Below are 20,014 nucleotides of genomic sequence, written 5' to 3' on the forward strand. Positions count from 1 at the left end.
ACACAATTTTCCCTTCAATATATGGATTGTTTTAGACACTTTGATTCCGGATGGGACTAAGTTTCTTGCTGAAACTTAGTTTCTGACGGCAAGTTTAGCCCTTAGAATAATTTTGAAAGAATACACGCTTTCTGTTAGAATATTTGGTGCGTGATGTGTTTTTTTCTGTACTTTCCAGGGTGAAAACCTACGTCACTATCATTTTTTAAAAAGAATCTTCTTTTTAAAACTTCTTAATCAAAAGCACCGCGACAGATATATCCCCTGAACTTCGCACAGCTGTGTTTTTGTCCTATAATGCACAGTTTTTCCACATGTACATATCTCACATCCTCCACACGATGGCAGTAAATCCACACAAACGCATCTCTCCAACGCACAACGTCAAAGAAGAAAACGGTGACGTATTTCCGGTAGCCGAACCATTGTTGGGCTATGTTGGGGTTCTCGGGAAAGAAAAAATTGCGCTTTAGCTGAAATTCACGCTTGAAATTACTTTGGACTTGTCGAGAAGGGCGACTAGTTCATCTCCGTCACATTTGTATTTTAGGTCGAGGTGTTTCAGAAGATACCGGCATGGCCAAAGTACAGGTGTTGAACGTCGCTGTGCTGGACAACCCGAGTCCGTTTGGAAATCCTTTTCAGTTTGAAATTACATTTGAGTGCATGGAGGACTTGCCAGAAGGTGGGTGACGTTTTCATCTTGCGCGTACATTTATAAGATGGCTATTTAGCCACTATTTCTGTCTTCAGTTGATCCCGGAGACAATGTTCCGTAAATAAAAATCAACCTCGTGCTATTTTGGGGTCATTTTAAGATCTTTTATACGGTTTTAATGTTAGGTTTCCTGATATCATATTTTCAAGTGGTTAAAAATTGGCGCTGGCGCGTTCTGTGTGGTTCCCGCCCCCTCACGCTGATTGGTTCGATGTGGGTCATGTGAGTTTATTTCTCGACGCTAATTGGTTTACCACCCGGATGTAACTAGCGATGGAGGGGAAGCCTGTCCCAGAATTTCAATGTTGATATTAACAAAAGCCGAGAAAAGTTATCGAGCTTAAAGTTTTATCTCCCGCTGTACCAAACAACCATTCGTGAGTCTTGAAGATTCTATAAATAATATATTTTTTTATTTCGCTCTTCAATGTCGACTCAGTATTTTATTGTATTCTAAAATAATGAAATCACCCCATAGTTTTGTTGCCCCCATTAAATTGATTAATCCATGTATCACAAGTAGTTGATTTTCTCATGTCCTTATTTTAATAAAAAACAAAAAAAAACATGGAATGCACAACATTCATAATTTACCCAATAATTACATCTGAATATCTGCTGATATATGTTGACAGTGTAAAATCTCAATGTAAGTGCAGTAATTATAAGTCCTCCCTGTTTGTATGCAGTATAAATTACTGTAACTATACTTGGCAACTCAAAACTTGAACTGTCGTGCACTTTTTTCAGATCTGGAGTGGAAAATCATCTATGTGGGTTCAGCTGAGAGTGAGGAATATGACCAGGTCCTAGACTCTGTCCTCGTTGGCCCGGTACCGGCTGGCAGACACATGTTTGTTTTTCAGGTGAGCAAATGTCTCAGTATTTTTACAATTTCACTGTTCACTAAAGCTGGAACGTATTGAATACCAGATTTAAAAATGGAAACATTGACCAATTGTCCTAATTTTATACATTTCTTTGCCCTTTCAGGCTGATGCCCCTAACACAGGACTAATTCCAGAGAGCGATGCTGTAGGAGTGACCGTAGTTCTAATAACCTGCACATATCAAGGACAGGAGTTCATACGTATCGGGTACTATGTTAATAATGAATACACGGACCCAGAACAACGGGAAAACCCCCCTCTCAAACCAGACTATGCTACGGTAATGCACACCCTCTGAAATGTGTTTTATTGGCTTAAGCACACAACTGTCTTTTTTTAATGCCACTATTTAACAACCACGACAGCTTATTTCCACCCTCACTATTCATGGAGAGAACACACAGCCAGAGCAGCAAGATTCTGTCTTACATGCACGCACACTCTAGCCCATCCTTTCCCCTCTCCACTCTGGTTTCTTTTTTTCCAACCCCCACTTTTAAATATAATTTAAGGTTAAAAATAGATGCCGTCTATTGATGCAGCTCGTATACAGGGATTTTACTGCCCTCTAGTGCTCGAATATCGAAATTACTAGTGACAATAAATAACAATATGAAAAGAAATACAGCACAGTTGTATATCTTTAAACAACAAAGTGTGAAAATGTCTTTAAAGGCTTTCATACTTTTTTCTCTTGTATAAATTGTATTTCTTTCAGTTTAATAATCACGGTGAGAACTACTGTCTGTAGAATTTTGACAGCAATATTGATCAATGGTAATAAATTATATTCGTCATCGTCACTAATCAGGTTTCATCTCTAGAACATTTTTTTGATTTTTGGTGATTTAATTTTCAGACTAATGACAGTTAATCTTGGTTGTATTTGTGTTGACATTTGTATTTGTGTTACACAAACTGTAGTCGGTGCAACAATACAGGGCGGCGTTGTTTTGAATTTGAAAAGTGAGCCGAGCGTCTGGGAGGTTGCTGTTCTAATCTGCCCTGTGCAGCTTTATAGAGCTTTCTTCAAAAATAGACCAGCTATGTATTCTCCATAGAGTAGTGTGCTGAACTACTTTTAGGACACAGCTAAAACATACTGCAGCTCCACTGTTGGAGAGATGCTGTGTAGAATGACAACTGCGGCACTGCCCTACGTGTAAGCAGTGGAGAATTAAGTTAAGACGGATGTACAGCGAGCAGGAAAGATTCATATTCAGTCATGCTTAATTCTAATTACTTAGACGTACACTATTTTCATTCCCATGAGAGAGGTATTGATGATAATACTAATGTGAGGCATAATGTTCCTGAATGTTTTATACTGTAGCCTGGAAGGGACAAACAGACTTGGGTGGAACAATTTGCTATCTTTCACGTTGGTCATGTAACAGTTACATTTAAAATATTGATGGTATTATTTCTATATATTTCTGGGGTGGAATTGTGCTTGTTGCATAGAAAAATTACATTTATTCACTGTTGCAGCGTAAACAAAAACAAAATATTCAAACCTCACGTGTTCAAATTTCAATTTTCCTCATTGTAACACCTTGATATTTTCTGTGTCTCAGCTCCAGAGGAACATTTTGGCCTCCAACCCTCGTGTCACTCGTTTTCATATTAACTGGGAGGGAGTGGCGGACAAGATGGAGGACGGCGAGAACGTGGACCCCTCCCCTAACGTTGGCGACATGTTTCCTCCGTCCTGCATACCTGCAAAACTGGGCGGCATCTTTGCAGGCAGACTGATGCCGGACAACTCCATGGACTGCATGTGAGAACCATGTGTTTAGACAGTCAGGTACCAGCAGCAGCAGGAGCATTGGAAACTACCTTAGTACAATATCCACAAATGGTTTGTAGAATCGTTTCAAATACCAATATCCTCTTTCTTCCACACACCACTACACAACTGGCACAGTCTTGTTTTTTTGCATCTCTGTCTTGGCTGAGCTTTCAAAATTAAGCAAACTGGGCCACCAGCCCCCAGCCCCCAGCCCTGATACACGCACAGCATTTTATAACACTTAACCGGTCGGGCATCTATTATTTTCTAGTCATTTGTCTGCTTGTGTACAAAAATAATGCATTCAGGTTGGTAGGGTGATTTACATACATTGTAAATAGTATTTTCCCAGCACTTATTTTATCTCCAAGATAAGAGGACATTATTTTGTACTGGCTATAAAAAGCTGCCTCCATCTTTGTAAAAGGGGCAGGGGTAATAAAGTTTCTTTGTGTGTGTTTGTGTCAGTATTGCTTGTGTCAGTATTTAGCAACCACTACAGCTCATCTCCACTCTCACTATTCATTGGAAGAACACACAGCGACAGCAGCGAGATTCTTCCCTACATGCACGCGCACACTAGCCCATCCTTTCCCCACTCTGCTCCGGTTTCTTTTTTCCCACCCCAACTTCATTCATAAAATGCGGCACCATCTGTCTGCCATTTTCACTCTGGCCTCATGTTGCTAGGTAACTGCATCACAAAAAGTCTGTCTTCTCTTCCATTTTATATCCTAGTTTTTGGGTACTAACTAATCTCATGTGAATATGTGCTTCACTGCTATTTACACCTATTAAAGCAGGGTCATACGTTTTGCCTGGTTCGTTATATTTGATATTACCCGGCAGCATTAAACAGGCCAAGAAAAGATGCACAATTTCATTTGCTATTTCTCAGTTGAGACAGATGATTCATTGTAAAAATGGTCCACATCCCCTGGTAGTGTGTTGCCAGACGTTCAACAGTCAAATGCATTTATTTCACCATCTGAGATGTCATAAATATGCCTATCGTGACGCCAGGCGTGGTGTTGGGGAGATAAGAGACTGTCGTGTGATGCTGAACGGTCTCGTCAATTCTTATTGTAAAGCCAACAATATTTTATCTCAGACGTTGAATTTCAAAGCTGTAATCCAGACCTTCCGTCTGAGATATGTTTTGAAATCCTGCCAGCCACCTCGCGCCGCGCGTGCATTATATTCTGACCAACATTTCTAAAAATAGCTCCCGGTTGACGTCACTTGGCCAAACGTGTAGCTGTCGCTTGGCGGCAGATGGGGGGGTGAAGGAGCGACGAAAGGCGGGGGGGGCTCATTCCTGTCAGCCACGGAGAATAGCCAATAGAAATTCTTACATTCGCCAACATTCCCACGGTTTAACCGCGCCAAGCCAATGGAGGAGAAAACTGAGAAAGTGGGTGCGTACGTCGTCAGGAGGGAAATAATCAGTGACGTTCCCCTCCTTGTTTTTCACAGGACGGCGGGGCTACGTGTGTTTTGTTGGGTAGAGAACAGCCAATCAGAAGGCTGCATTTGATCGCACCGAAGATAGACAGCCAATCGCGAGGCTGGTCGAGGCTGTCAATCAAGCCTATTTCCGAAAAGTGGGCGGGGCGTTCGTTCGGCTGTAGTTCCGTCATCTCGCCCGTCTCCGAGGCTACAGGAGGGCCGATGTTGATTTGGACGGGCTTCTGTCGTTATCGGAACCCGATGCTGCTCCGTTGTTAACGACGGCTTCGAAAGGCCTCAGGATTTTTAATTGTAAACATTGCGCACCAGCCGTCGGCATCGCCGTATTTTGGGGGTTGGGGGAAAAGGTGGGTAGCCGGGGGGGCCTTGCTCCAAGGGGCTACAAGGAGGGACAGGAGAGGACCGGTCTGCGCTGAGGTCGTCAGACAGTTCCGTGAAGCCTTGGGCATCGACGTACCACGACGACAGGTCCCTGTGGATTTTACCTCGGGTTGTACACCGGTCGTTGATGACCGTGGAGTAAGTGAGACTGATACCCGACCCTGCCTCGGCGCGGCACTGCATCAGCAGCTGTCAGCCTATTAAAGAAAGAAAGAGAGAGAGAGAAAAAACGCCAAGTTAGCTGACAGCCGGGTTTAGGATATACCGTTCCGACCTAATCGAGATTAGACCTGCTTGAGGAGGCTGCAGGGCGGCCAAAAAACGCGGATTGCCCGTTGTCATCATGGGCAACGCGCCCACGGCCAGGAAGGGAAGCGAGATGGAAAGCGGTAGGTACCCGCCGCCCGTGCGCATTACAGCACCTGCTCGGTTACAGCCGCATGTGTTTCACAGAGACCCTTTATTACAACAGCCGACGTAAGCTTTGCATGTTTGCACACTGGCGTCCGTGGCACGTCCTCGATGCAAGAAGGTTGGGCCAGTTCGCAGGTACAGGCGTTAATGCACATTTCAAAATAAGAGTCTCCCGTCCGATGAAGCGCTGCTCTCCCGCGGACCTGCATTTTTCGTGGAGGCTCTCGGGGAGGCGAGGAGGAAGACTGGGGATGCGGTAATTCCAAAGGCAGAGCTCTCCAAGAGGTGTAAAACGACAACAACTGCGTGCAAGTTGTCATGTCGAGTCTTATACTGGTACGAGCACAACGATTATTGTGTGAGATAGTTCCCTCACACTGTGCTGCTCTTCTGCTTCTGGCTGCAAAAGTGTGTGGGTTAGCTGAATCTCACGGGTTTATTTATTTATTTAGGCAAAACGCGAAAGTCTGCACCGTCTTTGCTGTCCCAGTTGCCCAGTGCATGGTAGTAAGACGGTGTCACAGGCATCCCGGATTGGTTGTTATGAGATGAACCACGAAAATAGACGATTTCTGAAGCTATATCCTCTAAACCAGTGGTTCTCAACTGATTGGAGACCCACCATGACCCATTAACGACAAGCTGCGGCCCAAATCAGGGAAAGTTTCAACTTTTTGAATTTGATCTAGAAAAAAGCTGGTGCGGTTTGAATTGGTACAGACTAAAACAAGTATAATAATAAAAGGAACTGACCAGCAGACGGTGATGCTAGAGAGGGAAATATATTATGTATTATTATATGCATGATATATTACTTTTCAACTACAGATTCAACGAAAGGTCCAACGATTAAGTTCGGAAAGTCTTAAAATGTGTAGTTTAAGCAGAGCACTGACTCATTGACACTGCTATTAAAACTATTCAGTCTCTTATTTAAGCTTTATTCACAAAACTGATATAATATAACAGAGCATTCCAGTAACAGCATTTTGAAAAACAATAATTTTCTCGGTGTTTCGTGTATTCAATAAGATCTAAATAATGTAGCTTTAGCTGAGAAAAATTAAAGACTGAATCAATTTCTACGCTGCACCATGGGGAAAAGACACACTTTTATTCAGGATGTAAGAAGTTAGCTCTAATGTATTTCATGTCAAATAATTGCAATTCCTTAATTTGCATACGATAACAAACTTCGCTCTCTTCTTCGACTCTGTGCAACCGTAGTTGTGAGTTAGCGCTACACGGCATCATCGCCCCCTACTGTCGAGTGGTGGGAATTACCTGCGCTCCACCGTAAAATAAAATAAAAAATCCCCATTTTGACCCACTTCTAGGTCGCGATCCACCAGTTCAGAACAACTCCAATGATGGGTGATTTTGCAGGTTCAAGTATCTGCCAATGGACCAGTGCATACATATGAACCTTATTTTCTTATGCTTATTCATCTAAAGAATTGCAGGTTGAAGATCAAACAAATGTTTAAAAGTCATGTATAACCTTGTCTGGAATCTCTTTGGCCTAGAAATGACAAATTAAGGTTGAATTCTTAAGAGCTACTATCGCACTCTATTAGCAATGATATTCATACTCTCAAAATTGATTTGTGTGTGTTTCTTCCACAGTCAAGGAGTTTCTTGCCAAAGCCAAAGAGGACTTTCTCAAGAAGTGGGAGAACCCTGCACAGGTTAGCATAGATGTTTTCTTCATTTATAGATAAAGAAACAAAAAGGAAAGTTATTATTAACTCTGTCTTTTTGTCCTTATACCATTTCGATTATGACCATCACATACATCATTACAATGAATGATAAATTATAATGTATAAACATGTCCCCCTTTCCCCAAAGCTAAGCGAGCTTTTTTTTGTTTTGTTTTGTCCGTTCAGAACACGGCTTGTCTGGAGCAGTTTGAACGGTTGAAAACTCTGGGCACGGGTTCGTTTGGCCGTGTGATGTTGGTGAAGCACAGAGAAACAGGCCAGCATTACGCCATGAAGATCCTCAACAAGCAGAAGGTCTGTCTGGGTCACAATGAGATGGGGGGGGGATCTTTTTGGGAGGGGTCTGTCCCTCATGAACAGGCAGGTTCTTGCAGAACACTAAAGGATTAGGTGCTAGTATATTTTTTAATTGTTTTTTTTCTCCCACACAGACATTGTTCATGTTGGCCGTCATTATCAAGTTTCACAGGACATGTTATTTTTTTAGTACCACAAAATTTAAACACGTAATCCTAAACACAGAGGTTTTTTTTAAACACATGGACGTGCAGCTGATAAATCTACACGTGAGATGTTATATTAGTGAGGCCCAACACCAGTGAGGAGTGCTTACTCTACCCCCACCTTTTGTCCTGACCCAGTCTGTAACAATGCTGAGCTATTGTAAATCAATACGGTTGCCTAATATTCCAGGTGGTCCAATGAAGAGATAATCAGTTTTTCCTTTACATTCAAGGGAATTAATGGATTTAGCCAATGAATCCATGATGTTTAGAATCCAGCTACATATGCTCTGACTTAATAGAGAGTATTGCTGTGGTCGCGCCACTGTTTTTATTGTATGTGTTCATCTCCTTCTGCTTGTTGCTCTGTTGCCGTTCAGGTGGTGAAGCTCAAACAGATAGAGCACACACTAAATGAGAAAAGGATTCTCCAGGCTGTCAGTTTTCCTTTTTTGGTGCGGCTAGAGTACTCATTCAAGGTAAGGATTTCAAAAATGAGTATTTGATGTCTTTTTACCTGGTGGCCACCCTTTTCTATAAGCCTGCTTTAACATTTCTGCTACTTATTCTTCATAAGATTTTCACACTATCTGAAGACAACACATTAATAAATCCTGTCACTTTTCTGTTCTGTTCAGTGGAACATCATCAACCAGGGAAAGTTATCTTTACCTATGCACCAATAATCAAGGTTTAATGTTGGATAATAATTCTTTTATTAATTGTTAACAGTTTTCCATTCAGTGAACTTGAACAAAGTGCACACATCTTTCTTCAGCGTTAATTCCTACCTAAATGGGTGTTTATACCTAGACAGGCTAACCCAGGAGGTGGCCTAATTTAGCTTAAGCTGTTTAGGTGCACCTGGATGCCCTGAGATTGCACATCCTCCACGTCTTAAATAAACCTATTAACGGTATATTGAACATGCCTCAACCTGCACACAGATAAAAGTCAGCTCCCGGCACGTGTAAATGGATCTGAGTATAATGTCACTAAGCGGTCACGTGTCTCCCCTCCCTCAGGACAACACTAACCTCTACATGGTGATGGAATACGTCCCAGGAGGAGAGATGTTCTCCCATCTACGGAGAATCGGCAGATTTAGGTCAGTGTTCACATACGGTGCGGCACTTTTTTTAGGTAAATTGTGCATCTCAGATTACTGTCCATGTGATTTCTGGTGGTCTATTACTGTATTTCCCCAAACAATATACTTCATTAAACCGCTGCCTTCCTTGTATGTGTGCTTGTGTGTGCAGCGAGCCTCATGCCCGGTTTTATGCGGCTCAGATTGTCCTGACCTTCGAGTATCTGCACGCTTTGGACCTGATCTACAGAGACCTGAAACCTGAAAACCTGTTGATTGACCAGCAGGGTTACATCCAGGTAAATAACGCTGGTGATTTTCAAATACACGATAGGCGCGCCATCATGACGCGTGCCAACGGATGCTACTACAGACAGCAACAGCAGTAAATGGGTCATTTAATGAATCTGTTGCTACCTGCTAAGGCCCACCTTCTGACCCAGCGCGTGCACTAACATCGCTCCTCACCTCTCCTCTGTGTTTGCCTCTGTGTCCAATTTAAGCTGGGATATCTCCAACTCCTTCAGTGTAGTTTAATTGAAATCATTGTTAGACACTGGTGATCACTGTGCCATCACATGTATTTGCTCTGGAAGAAATGCTCATTGAATAAGGTTGACATTCAGAGCTCTCCTCAACTATGCCTCCGTGTGTTTGGCCCCGAGAGACACAGAATTAACCTATAACTGCTGCTGCTGCTGCTGCTGCTGCTGCTGCTGCTGCTGCTGCTGCTGCTGCTGCTGCTGCTGCCTGAAGGCGCCTAAACAGCTGGACAGATTCATATCTGCAGTATTGCACTGACTCTGCTTCCCTCTAGTGGCCGGAAAAATATCAACCAGAAAAAACTTGTCACTGATTTTATTTTTAAAGTGCCCTAGACATCTGTGATATGTGTGTTATTTGTAGTAAAGGCCAGCTGGATACTCTGGAAATATGTCTTCTTTGTTCTCCTTTTCTTATACTCATTAGCTTTAATGTTGCTCCTACTGTTTTGTTTCCAGGTGACAGATTTTGGCTTTGCCAAGCGCGTAAAAGGCCGGACCTGGACACTATGTGGTACTCCAGAATATCTGGCTCCAGAGATTATTCTCAGCAAGGTAAGCCACTCCCAATTTATTTATTCTGTAAACTTTCTTAAAACTGCAAAGGTGGGGGTTCCAGGCTGAGCTGCTGCATCATTTCTAGCCCAGATTCCTCTTGTTAGATGAGGGGTCCAGTTATTTGTAGTCATTTTCAAACATTTTCATCTTCTTTAGACTCATGTCGCAGAACGACGTCTGTTATCTTACCAATATCCTGCAGCAAAAAGGCAAACTTTTGCACCAGAATATGTGCATTTCCTTGGACAGTCACTATGTTGATCTGTCTGGTTGTTGTTTAAACTTAAAGCAGATAAAGCTGCCACCTATATTCATAACACAGGCTTTGAAAGACTTTTATATTTATTTGTGCAATGTAAAGGTATTTACTTTTCTCCACCTTTTTCATTGTCCCTCTCATAATAGGGGTATAACAAAGCAGTAGACTGGTGGGCGCTGGGCGTACTGGTCTATGAGATGGCTGCAGGGTACCCGCCGTTTTTTGCTGACCAGCCAATTCAGATCTATGAAAAGATTGTATCAGGAAAGGTGAGTCTGGCACGTTCACAGACGGAACATTTGGTGTTGTTTGCTTTGTTCAAATTCTGCCTTATTTCGGCCTCACTGAAGGGTTCCATTTTAAAATCTATAGTTTATATTAATACGGGGAATCAAGCTTCTCTTCATTTATTAGTCATATAATAGCGCTTCAAAATAAATGTACTGATGTCGCATAAATGAACTATTATCCATTTTCCTGACATTCAAAGGTGTGTTAGAACAAGCAGAAATGAGGGTAATTTTTAGGTGTAAATCTGATTAGAACCAATTCACAAACTAACCAGAGACGAGTGAAGGAGTTCGCCAAGACGCCTCAGACAGCTGAGGTGAGGAGGCGCCCAGAATGAGGCTCTTTGCTCCGAACAGGACGTCGTAGAGACGTTTGAACGTCAGAATGGATGTTGCGTTCGAGGACACTGAACATCAGGAAAGTCCTGGAGCGAAGAGGTCAAAGGTCAAGCCTCAGTCCATGTCTGAACTTTGCGTTCTGTTCCTGTTATCATCTCATGAATCCTGACAGGCTTGGACCAGTTTTAAGAAGAATAAAGCGGTTGAAAATGTGGTCGTTTTCTCCTCAGCCAGCAATTCAAGGATTCAAAGGATTTTTCTGTACATGCAGAGAAGAATGTAAATGCTGTTCCTCACTCACCATATATCTCAGTGTGCAGTGTAAAAATAGATATTATAGATAGAAACAGAGCGACTAAGAAACAAAGATAAATAAGAATAAGATTCCACCCATAGACAGTAGTGAAGGTAGTGCACTAGTGTGTGATATCGTACAATATTTACCAGTTTATTCTATTTATAAACATGAAGTGTCGCCCAGTGGAAGCACAGATTAGGTTGTGAGATGCTAAAACAGAGCTAGTGGGTTGGAGACGGTGATGACGGGAGGAGGCGCTCGTGTCCTCAGTTAGCGGAGGAAACGGAGGCGACGTGGTGTGGCTGTGCGCCACAGCAGCGTTCCGGCGCCACACGTCACCGATGTAAACGCAACCCTGAGGTCTTTATTTCTTTATGTGGCTGCAGGTCCGATTCCCGTCCCACTTCAGTTCAGACCTGAAGGACCTACTGAGGAACCTGCTACAGGTAACAAAAAAAAAAACCAAGCGGGGATTATTATTCCCGTTGTGTTCGCTCTGAATCGATCGGAATTGTTTGGGATTCTTTAGGTGGATCTCACGAAACGCTACGGGAATCTCAAGAATGGCGTCAATGACATCAAGGGACACAAGTGGTTTGCCACCACCGACTGGATCGCCATCTATCAGAAGAAGGTAAGTGTGTGTGTGTGTGTGTGTGTGTGTGTGTGGGGCATCCCCCCCTCCGAGAACTTCACCTCTCAGCTGCTTCCTCTGCTTCCCTGTAGGTGGAAGCTCCCTTCATCCCCAAATTCAAAGGACCAGGCGACACCAGCAACTTTGACGACTACGAGGAGGAGGAGATCCGCGTCTCCTTTACCGAGAAATGTGCCAAGGAGTTTGCCGAGTTTTAGAGTTAAGAGCGAGAGGGAGAGGAAGAAGGGAGGAAATGAGGGAGTCTGAGGTAGGCTGGTCAAGCGGATGTTGTCAGGAGAAAGTTCTGCCTCCTGTCCAGTGACGCAGGAGACAACGGCACCAGCTGCGGAAGGAGGGAAAGATGGGAAAAGGATGGAAAACCGGCGAGGAGACTGATAACCAGCAGTGTTGCCTTTTACGTTGCGTTTTTATTGTGTTTTATTTATTATGTCTTATTTATGGAACCCTTTATAATGAATGTGTGCTTCAGAGTCTGTGGGTGTTGGACCCCCCCCCCCCCCACTTAGAGTTGATGACTTTTCTTTCCTTCCCGTTGTTTTATCCATCACATTTCGGCCGCACCGCGCTCCATCCTGCTGTACACGATCCCCTCCGCTGGTCTCCTGATCCTGCCGTCGTCATAGCAGATATTTTTGAATTTCACCGGCGCGTTTGCTCGTCCGTGCGCGAGAGGCGAGCGGCGGCGTGAAGATTTGCATCCGCGCGCGAGTGACTTCCATGTTAGCAGGCACAACAGCCCCCCCCCCCTCCCCCGAGGTCATAAACACAACGGTTCCAGACAGCCTTGAAGGATCACCAGGAAGAGCAAATCAAAACAAAAGCGTGGGGGGGGGGGGTCAGTTAGGTTTACTGTGTAACTCCGTCTTCTCTTAATATTCTTGCATCCCCGGACTTGTGCATATCGACAGCGCTCCGTTTTTAAATGTCTCACGGCCCTCGGTATCTTAAATGACGTGTCTCGCTTCTAATGAGGGAAGGGAACGGAAATATCGATGTTGTGAGGAAACACCATAGCATAATGGTATCTCAGGTTTTAACATATCACTTGACATTGTATCAGCACGGACTGTTCGGGTCCAGGAGGGAAACACGTGCTCAAAGTTCTGCTTTGTACTAATGACCAAGACCAGGTGGCCTGAATCAGACTTTTTCTCCCCCTCGTCCTTTCGCCGACCGCCGCCGTCCTCCATCTTTGTTAAGTGTCCCCCGCCTGCGCCTACCTGTGGCGTCGAGGTCACGCCGAATTCCAATTTGAGACGCATAAAAGGGGCGGTGCGAATCGGACTGAACGAGGCCCAAATCTGATTCTAAAGGACCGGATCTGTGTGTTCTGCCCTCAGATCTGGGTCACATCAGTGAGGGGGGGCAAATAAAATCGGGTTCAGGCCAGTTGGACTCGCAGCGTGAAGGCGGGGACATAAAAGACATAGATCAGCTTTCCCCCCCCCTCTGCTTTTCCCTTTCGTCCGATTTGCTGGTGTTAACTGTGCTCAGACTCCGGTCGGGTCCGGTTCTGGATTCCGGTCGACGCTCCGGCCGTTGCTAGCTTGATGTAGAGGAGAGGCAGACGACCTCGAATGTCCTCCGGGCCGAGTCTCATGGGTTTTTGTTGATCTCCTCAGCAGCCAGGCCTCTCTGTGTTGACATTCTTACATGTTTGTTAGTTTGTTTGTCTGTTTTTCCATGCACTTGTTGTACAATTTAAATAAATAGTGATCATGTAAAAAAAAAAAAAAAAAAAAAAGATGTAAAGTTGCATGGAGCTCCTTTCTCACAGGAATGAGATGGACTGAGACTACAGTGTGCAGTCCACAGCCCGCTTCTTCTGTACCCCCCCTCATCCCCGGCTCCTAATCTCCCTCCAAACCTACTTATGCAAAGGCCAAAATTATGTTAATTGTGGAAAATTTGTGAAAGGTTTCAAACACACAAATGCCTTCTTCTTCACGCCGCCACCATTAGGATTCAATCGGGCCCTCACCTGTACTCCCATTCCCCGCTGGTGCAAATTCTGGACTTTTGGACACATATAAATATAGAAAAGTGGACTGAAAATGGACATATCGAGGATGATCCCAACGTGTCCCTCGTTGCCCCGGTGATCGTTTCCATGTCGACATGTCAGTGGCTGGATTACCCCAACCAAGAGGGACTGCGGGCACCTTTTCACCTTATTGATGGTCCAACGCCATCGCCACACTTGTCTTAAGTTAAAGCAAACGAACCACAACGACGGGCCAATGGTAACTTCTGACTAATTTACCCTCAGCGGATGTTCTGTGTTGTCCGGAAGTAAAAACTTTCCAGTGATCAGTCAGATAGAGCTGAACATTAGATGGCTTAGAATGACAATAACAACAACAGTGATAATCCTATTTTTATTCATATCATTACTTTTATTGTTATTACTATCAACATCTGGTATTTCATTGTTGTAACTCATTGGTTTGGTATGCGGTGTTTGTTTAATACTGTCATCATGGACGACATGATTCAAGTTCAAATACAATATTATTCTGTGTCTTCTTGATGTTCTTTTGGTTTGTTTTTTGTATTAACACGACTTCCGCTCGATGCAGACGCAATGCTGGTACACGCTGTGGCACTTTTTAGGAAAACAAGACCATGTAAACTCCCGCTGTGTACCGACACACGCGACCTTTCACACAAACTGCAAAGGGAAGCATCCAAAGTCAGGAGAAGGGTGAGGTCAAAACCTGAGGTGTAATATTTTGCATCATGAGTATCATTCCAGTAAAGTTTTACTTCTAAAAGTCCACAGAATCTGTGTGTTTATTGCAAGAACTTGTGTCGATTGCAGCCATTTCAACGTGTCAACTCCTGCTCATGAGGCAGTTACCACGCGCCACCACCAGAGGGCGACAGAGACGCCACTTATCCCTGTATGACGTCCATCGCTGTTTGTCTGCCCGCGTTGCTTTGCTTTCTTTATTCAGAAATCAATGTCAAATCCCTTCTCCTCCTTCAGCGTAATGGTTTGTTTTGGCTAAACTGCCCATCATAATTCAACATCTATTCCATTAATAGTTGACTCACTTTGAGTGCTGCTCAGAGCAGATTTCTTCATTTGTTTGGACAACACAGCCTGTTCAGCCTGTTTCTTCCTGGTCACTTATCACTAAGTAGACTAGTGATGTCATTTCTTGTGTCATTTTTCTGCCCCCCCCCCCCCACACACACACCTTCTACATTCATCTACAGGTATCGCCGCCTTCATAAGCTGTATACTGACCTACTGACCTCCGACCCCGCTGACCCACCCAACTAGACTCTACCAGCAGCTTATTTTAATCAATATAATGTATAATGTTATATTATGCTCTACCTATTCTCTCCTCTACCTGTCCTCCCCCTTCTCCTCTCTCTCTACCCCCCCCCATCAGCAGGAGGGTCCCCCTACATGAGCCTGGTCTGGTCCTGTTCAAGGTTTCTTCCTGTTAAAGGGGAGTTTTTCCTCGCCACTGTAGCTTGTTTGGGGGTCAGGCCCTGGGATTCTGGAAAGCACCTAGAAACAATTTAGATTGTAACAGATGCTATATAAATAAAGATTGATTTACTTATTTTACACTATATATTTAGCTGATTAGTACTTTGTACAAAGAGTTTTAAGTTTTACACAAGTTTGTTCAATATTCTCGTAAAAAAAAGAAAAAAAAAAGAGGCTGTATTGACTGGATCCATAAATTTTACACCTCTTTCTCCACGGTCGTAAGGTGGATTCTTCCTGGTGTTTCTTTCTTGGTATCTGTTCTGGGATCTGATATCTTTTCCTGGTACCTGGTCAAAAGGTTGGAAACGCCTTCTCATTCAAGGCGTCTTTATTTTCATGACTATTTACATTGTAGATTCTTACTCAAGGCACCAAAACTATGAACATTATGTACTTAAGACAGAAGTGTGAAATAACACAAAACACGTCTTATATTCTAGTTTCTTCAAAGTAGCCACCCTTTACTCTTTTGATAGGGCTGCTAGCCCATTGTGTTCTCTCAATGAGCTTCATGAGGTGCTCACCTGAAGGGGTTTTCACTTCACAGGTGTTCCTTGTTCGTGGAATTTCTTGCCTTGTTAATGGGATTGGGAGCAGCTGTGTTGGGCAGAAGTCAGGTTGTTACACAGGCTTGAAAAAAGAAACCAATAAAATGAGGACAGCAAATGTCAACAGATAAAATCTGAGCTTAAGTACACACCAGCAATGAGCTAAATAAATGACGTTACAGTGGAATAAAGCCAAAGCTGTGGCTGTTTTTAGCTACATAATTCACACATTTGCCTCAGTAGAGACGTATAATTTAGTTCATCTTCCTTTTATTTGCATGGCATTCTACCCCCTCTGTCTTTGGCACTTTACAGAAAGAGCCTGAACCTTATTCTTTCCTTTCATTTAAGTGACTAAAGGCTTTATTTCTTCATCCAGGATTCTGTTTTACACCTGGGACCACAAACATGACTTTAACCTCAGTGTCTCGTGATTCTTCCCGATTAAATGGGGGCGACTGACTCCACTAAGTTTGAGCCCAGCCTTCTTTTTTTAGTTGGATAAAACCTATTAAAAACAACATTGTGCACATTCTGAATGAGTTTCAATGATGGATAAATCAGATCCCCTCAGAGGAAACGTGCAAATCAAACCGGCCAAATATGGTCTGGAAAACGCAGGCGTGGTTAAAATAAAAACTAGACAGGTACTGACGGAATGCCGTAACATCCGTGTGTAAAACCTTTACACGTCACATATCCCTCCCACAGAAAAAGTCCACTAAGCAGGTACCAGGAAAGAAACACCAGGAAGAACCCACCTTATCCAGACTTTTACAAAAGGAAATTTACAAGAGGATCCATAGTCAATATAGCCTCTTTTTTTTTTTTACAGGAATATAAAACAAATTTGTGTCAAACTTAAAACTCATTGTACAAAGTAATAATCAGCTAAATATGGAGTGTAAAATAAGTAATAAGTGACCAGGAGGAAAAACCAATAATGACCTCATCAGGGTAGAAATGACAGATTTGAAAGCGGGAAACATCTATTGTGAAATTTGGGAAGAGGTCAGAAATCAGTGACGGATGGACGGATGGGAATATTCCCCTCAGCAGGAAGTAATAAAAAATTAGGAATTACTTCCCAGCAGAGAGACTGTTTACTCAAAATCAAAGTGCACCGTTGTTACAGAGAATAAAAGTATATAAGAGGGAGCGTGAGTGGCTGTTGTCATAGCTCAGCTCGCTCCGGTGTTTCCAGGTGTGCAAGGACTCCTCTCCCCACCTCACCATGAAGACTCTGCTGGTCATCGCTCTCGTCCACTGTGTTGCTCTGCTCACCCAAGGAGCAGCCGGTGAGCTTTTGCCTTTGTTTAACTCCAGATGTCGGATTTTTTTTCTCTCCTTCCCAGTAGAGTGAAGCCTCGTTTTTGTCTGGTCGTTAGCAACAAAATTATGGCTTTTTAAAAAACATTCTCTCCTCTCTGATGTTCAAATGACCTGGTCCTCTTCTCTCCCCAGTTCCTCCAGCTGACGCTGAACCACAGGAGGCCAAAACAGCACCAGAACCAGGTAAGTCCGACCGTTATTGTTCTAAATAATGCAAATAACTACATTTATTTAGATTTCTGGGACATTTTTGCTGAACTTAAGCATTTAAGAGCCTTTATTTTTAAATGTAAAGTCTTATTTTATGCTGAAATTGAAGTCAGTTACAGACTGACAGGAGGAAAACGGCCCGCTTTGAGGGGCGTGAGCCTAACAATGTGGCTTTTCCAGATGCAGTTCCTGCCAACTCTGCTAACAGAGCAGCTCTCCGTCAAGGTGAGAGCCACCTTCGCTAGAACCCGCCGTACGGTGGTGCTGCTGCGCCGAGAAAAGCTCATCAAACTGATTACTACTTTCCTTTATCTTTTTTAGCTCGCTTTTCCTTCTGCCTGGATGGTTGGACCAGCTTTCGCGGAAGCTGCTACTATTTAGGAAATAGCGCAGATTCTTGGGCCTATGCTGAGGTGGGACAGCACCTGTTCATGTGTTTATGACGCGCTCCATTCATGTGGCTTTCACTGAAATCTCGCCGTTTGCAGGACTTCTGCGGCAGCTTCGGTGCCAGTCTGGCCTCAGTCCACAACATCTGGGAGTACAGTTTCCTCCAGAGGCTGATGAAGACAGCCGGCCACAGCTTTGCCTGGATCGGAGGGTACTATTTCGAGGTTTGTACAAGAAAAACTGCGGTTCAAAGAGGGTCAGTGTAACAGAGTCTGGGCCAAATCACACTGATGGGGTTAAATCCTCCCCTGTAGGGTGCCTGGAGATGGGAGGATGGAACGCCGTTTGACTACGACAACTGGGACAAGGAAGATTCCCCTGACCTCTTCCAGTGCTTACAGATGGACTCTCAAGGTGCATACCCAGCGCGCACGCATCATTGCTAACACTGAGGAACAGACGCCATTATTCCAGATGATGACGATGATTTGTGTTTGTTTCGCAGCGGGCCAGGGCTGGTCCAGCCACGACTGCAGCACCCCCTTCCCATTCCTGTGCAAGTTGAATCCCAACTGTTAGAGTTCCGGAGTTGTTCAGGGTTTTGTGTGTGTGTGTGTGTGTGTGTGTGTGTGTGTGTGTGTGTGTGTTAAGTACATGGATGCCTGAAGCAACAAGGAGCCGCTGCGGGATGTTGTGAACACTGCACTTTGAATTTGTTTCTGATTGTAAGATTTTCATACGACGGCGGCGTTTAAATCTAAATGTGCATCTTTGATCTCAAAGGCAAAGGTGAAGCTTTAGTTGGACTGGTGTTTGTTTTTAAAGTAATTTGTACATTTCTGAGACCTTTTTGGGTCTGTTTTAGGCGAGCACTCCAATTTGCCCACAGCGATCTTTAAGCAGTTCAGGGCTGTTTTAAAGTGTCTGAAATGGTCGTTTCTTTCCCAACTTGATGACCAAAACTTCGGTGAAAGTGAGTTTCATGTTAGTTTACCAGGGTCAATAAAAAGATTTTTACAATTTATTTTCTGTGAAGCAGTTCTCTCTCTCTCTCTCTCACACACACACACACACACACACGCGCGCACACAGGCATGTTTGGAAGATATAAATGTTCAACAAAGGCATAAAAAAACCAAATATTTAGTTTTATTATAATGCAATGCCGACTCCCACGTGCATGCGCATTCACGTCATACTTAGTTCCAATATTTAGGCAGGTGATTAGTGAGTATGAGACATTTTAGATCATAAAACTAACAAAAGAACTGCTGTCATACTCCTGAGTAGGGGATTACAGTACTTCTGGATGGATTAGATCTACCTTGCAGCTTGTGTACAGCACCAGGTCCGATAATGTCAAGAATATTTTTAATTTAATGCCAAATTACAGTACAGGAGACGTTGATGTTCGCTAATGTTCGGTGGATTCTCAGTAGTGGGGCTCACAGTCTTCCACAAGGCTGTCTGTGTGATGTAGTTGACTCTCAAAACAAGACCATGTAAACTCCCGCTGTGTACCGACACACGCGACCTTTCACACAAACTGCAAAGGGAAGCATCCAAAGTCAGGAGAAGGGTGAGGTCAAAACCTGAGGTGTAATATTTTGCATCATGAGTATCATTCCAGTAAAGTTTTACTTCTAAAAGTCCACAGAATCTGTGTGTTTATTGCAAGAACTTGTGTCGATTGCAGCCATTTCAACGTGTCAACTCCTGCTCATGAGGCAGTTACCAGGCGCCACCACCAGAGGGCGACAGAGACGCCACTTATCCCTGTATGACGTCCATCGCTGTTTGTCTGCCCGCGTTGCTTTGCTTTCTTTATTCAGAAATCAATGTCAAATCCCTTCTCCTCCTTCAGCGTAATGGTTTGTTTTGGCTAAACTGCCCATCATAATTCAACATCTATTCCATTAATAGTTGACTCACTTTGAGTGCTGCTCAGAGCAGATTTCTTCATTTGTTTGGACAACACAGCCTGTTCAGCCTGTTTCTTCCTGGTCACTTATCACTAAGTAGACTAGTGATGTCATTTCTTGTGTCATTTTTCTGCCCCCCCCCCCCCACACACACACACACACACACCTTCTACATTCA

General features: G+C 43.6%; 3 protein-coding genes across 4 annotated transcripts; all 3 read left to right on the plus strand.

Moving 5' to 3' along the window:
• The first annotated feature begins 399 nt into the window (after positions 1 to 399).
• Positions 400 to 3,856, plus strand: asf1bb (anti-silencing function 1Bb histone chaperone). Its single transcript, XM_057035493.1, has 4 exons — positions 400 to 685; positions 1,469 to 1,584; positions 1,712 to 1,888; positions 3,186 to 3,856. Exons 1-4 carry the CDS (start codon positions 577 to 579, stop codon positions 3,390 to 3,392), a joined length of 609 nt encoding a protein of 202 aa, XP_056891473.1. The 5' UTR covers positions 400 to 576; the 3' UTR covers positions 3,393 to 3,856.
• A 987-nt stretch (positions 3,857 to 4,843) lies between these two features.
• Positions 4,844 to 14,707, plus strand: LOC130527227 (cAMP-dependent protein kinase catalytic subunit alpha). 2 transcript variants are annotated; one of them, XM_057035491.1, is made up of 11 exons: positions 4,844 to 5,640; positions 7,292 to 7,353; positions 7,555 to 7,683; positions 8,273 to 8,371; positions 8,918 to 9,000; positions 9,155 to 9,281; positions 9,984 to 10,079; positions 10,488 to 10,610; positions 11,655 to 11,714; positions 11,798 to 11,902; positions 11,995 to 14,707. In XM_057035491.1, the coding sequence occupies exons 1-11, from the start codon at positions 5,595 to 5,597 to the stop codon at positions 12,118 to 12,120; spliced, it is 1,056 nt and encodes a 351-aa protein (XP_056891471.1). In that variant the 5' UTR covers positions 4,844 to 5,594; the 3' UTR covers positions 12,121 to 14,707. The 2 variants fall into 2 exon arrangements, with proteins under 2 accessions (XP_056891471.1, XP_056891472.1); XM_057035492.1 differs by having other exon boundaries at positions 4,850 to 5,389.
• A 2,473-nt stretch (positions 14,708 to 17,180) lies between these two features.
• LOC130527935 (rheacalcin-1-like) lies at positions 17,181 to 18,937 on the plus strand. The gene is made up of 7 exons (XM_057036780.1): positions 17,181 to 17,280; positions 17,447 to 17,497; positions 17,705 to 17,749; positions 17,846 to 17,937; positions 18,013 to 18,138; positions 18,229 to 18,328; positions 18,420 to 18,937. The coding sequence occupies exons 1-7, from the start codon at positions 17,217 to 17,219 to the stop codon at positions 18,491 to 18,493; spliced, it is 552 nt and encodes a 183-aa protein (XP_056892760.1). The 5' UTR covers positions 17,181 to 17,216; the 3' UTR covers positions 18,494 to 18,937.
• The last annotated feature ends 1,077 nt before the right edge of the window (positions 18,938 to 20,014 follow it).

Source organism: Takifugu flavidus, chromosome 6 (genome assembly GCF_003711565.1).
Source record: "Takifugu flavidus isolate HTHZ2018 chromosome 6, ASM371156v2, whole genome shotgun sequence".
Taxonomy (NCBI): Eukaryota; Metazoa; Chordata; class Actinopteri; order Tetraodontiformes; family Tetraodontidae; genus Takifugu; species Takifugu flavidus.

Excerpts from the sequence above, each read along its gene's own strand:
- LOC130527935 (XM_057036780.1), top strand. The coding sequence starts at position 17,217 with ATGAAGACTCTGCTGGTCATCGCTCTCGTCCACTGTGTTGCTCTGCTC. Across the intron at positions 17,750-17,845 it reads CAGAGCAGCTCTCCGTCAAG|CTCGCTTTTCCTTCTGCCTG; the intron begins GTGAGAGCCACC and ends TATCTTTTTTAG. Across the intron at positions 17,938-18,012 it reads ATTCTTGGGCCTATGCTGAG|GACTTCTGCGGCAGCTTCGG; the intron begins GTGGGACAGCAC and ends CGCCGTTTGCAG.
- LOC130527227 (XM_057035491.1), top strand. The coding sequence starts at position 5,595 with ATGGGCAACGCGCCCACGGCCAGGAAGGGAAGCGAGATGGAAAGCG. Across the intron at positions 8,372-8,917 it reads GGCTAGAGTACTCATTCAAG|GACAACACTAACCTCTACAT; the intron begins GTAAGGATTTCA and ends CCCCTCCCTCAG. Across the intron at positions 10,080-10,487 it reads CAGAGATTATTCTCAGCAAG|GGGTATAACAAAGCAGTAGA; the intron begins GTAAGCCACTCC and ends CTCTCATAATAG.
- asf1bb (XM_057035493.1), top strand. The coding sequence starts at position 577 with ATGGCCAAAGTACAGGTGTTGAACGTCGCTGTGCTGGACAACCCGAGT. Across the intron at positions 686-1,468 it reads CATGGAGGACTTGCCAGAAG|ATCTGGAGTGGAAAATCATC; the intron begins GTGGGTGACGTT and ends CACTTTTTTCAG. Across the intron at positions 1,889-3,185 it reads TCAAACCAGACTATGCTACG|CTCCAGAGGAACATTTTGGC; the intron begins GTAATGCACACC and ends TCTGTGTCTCAG.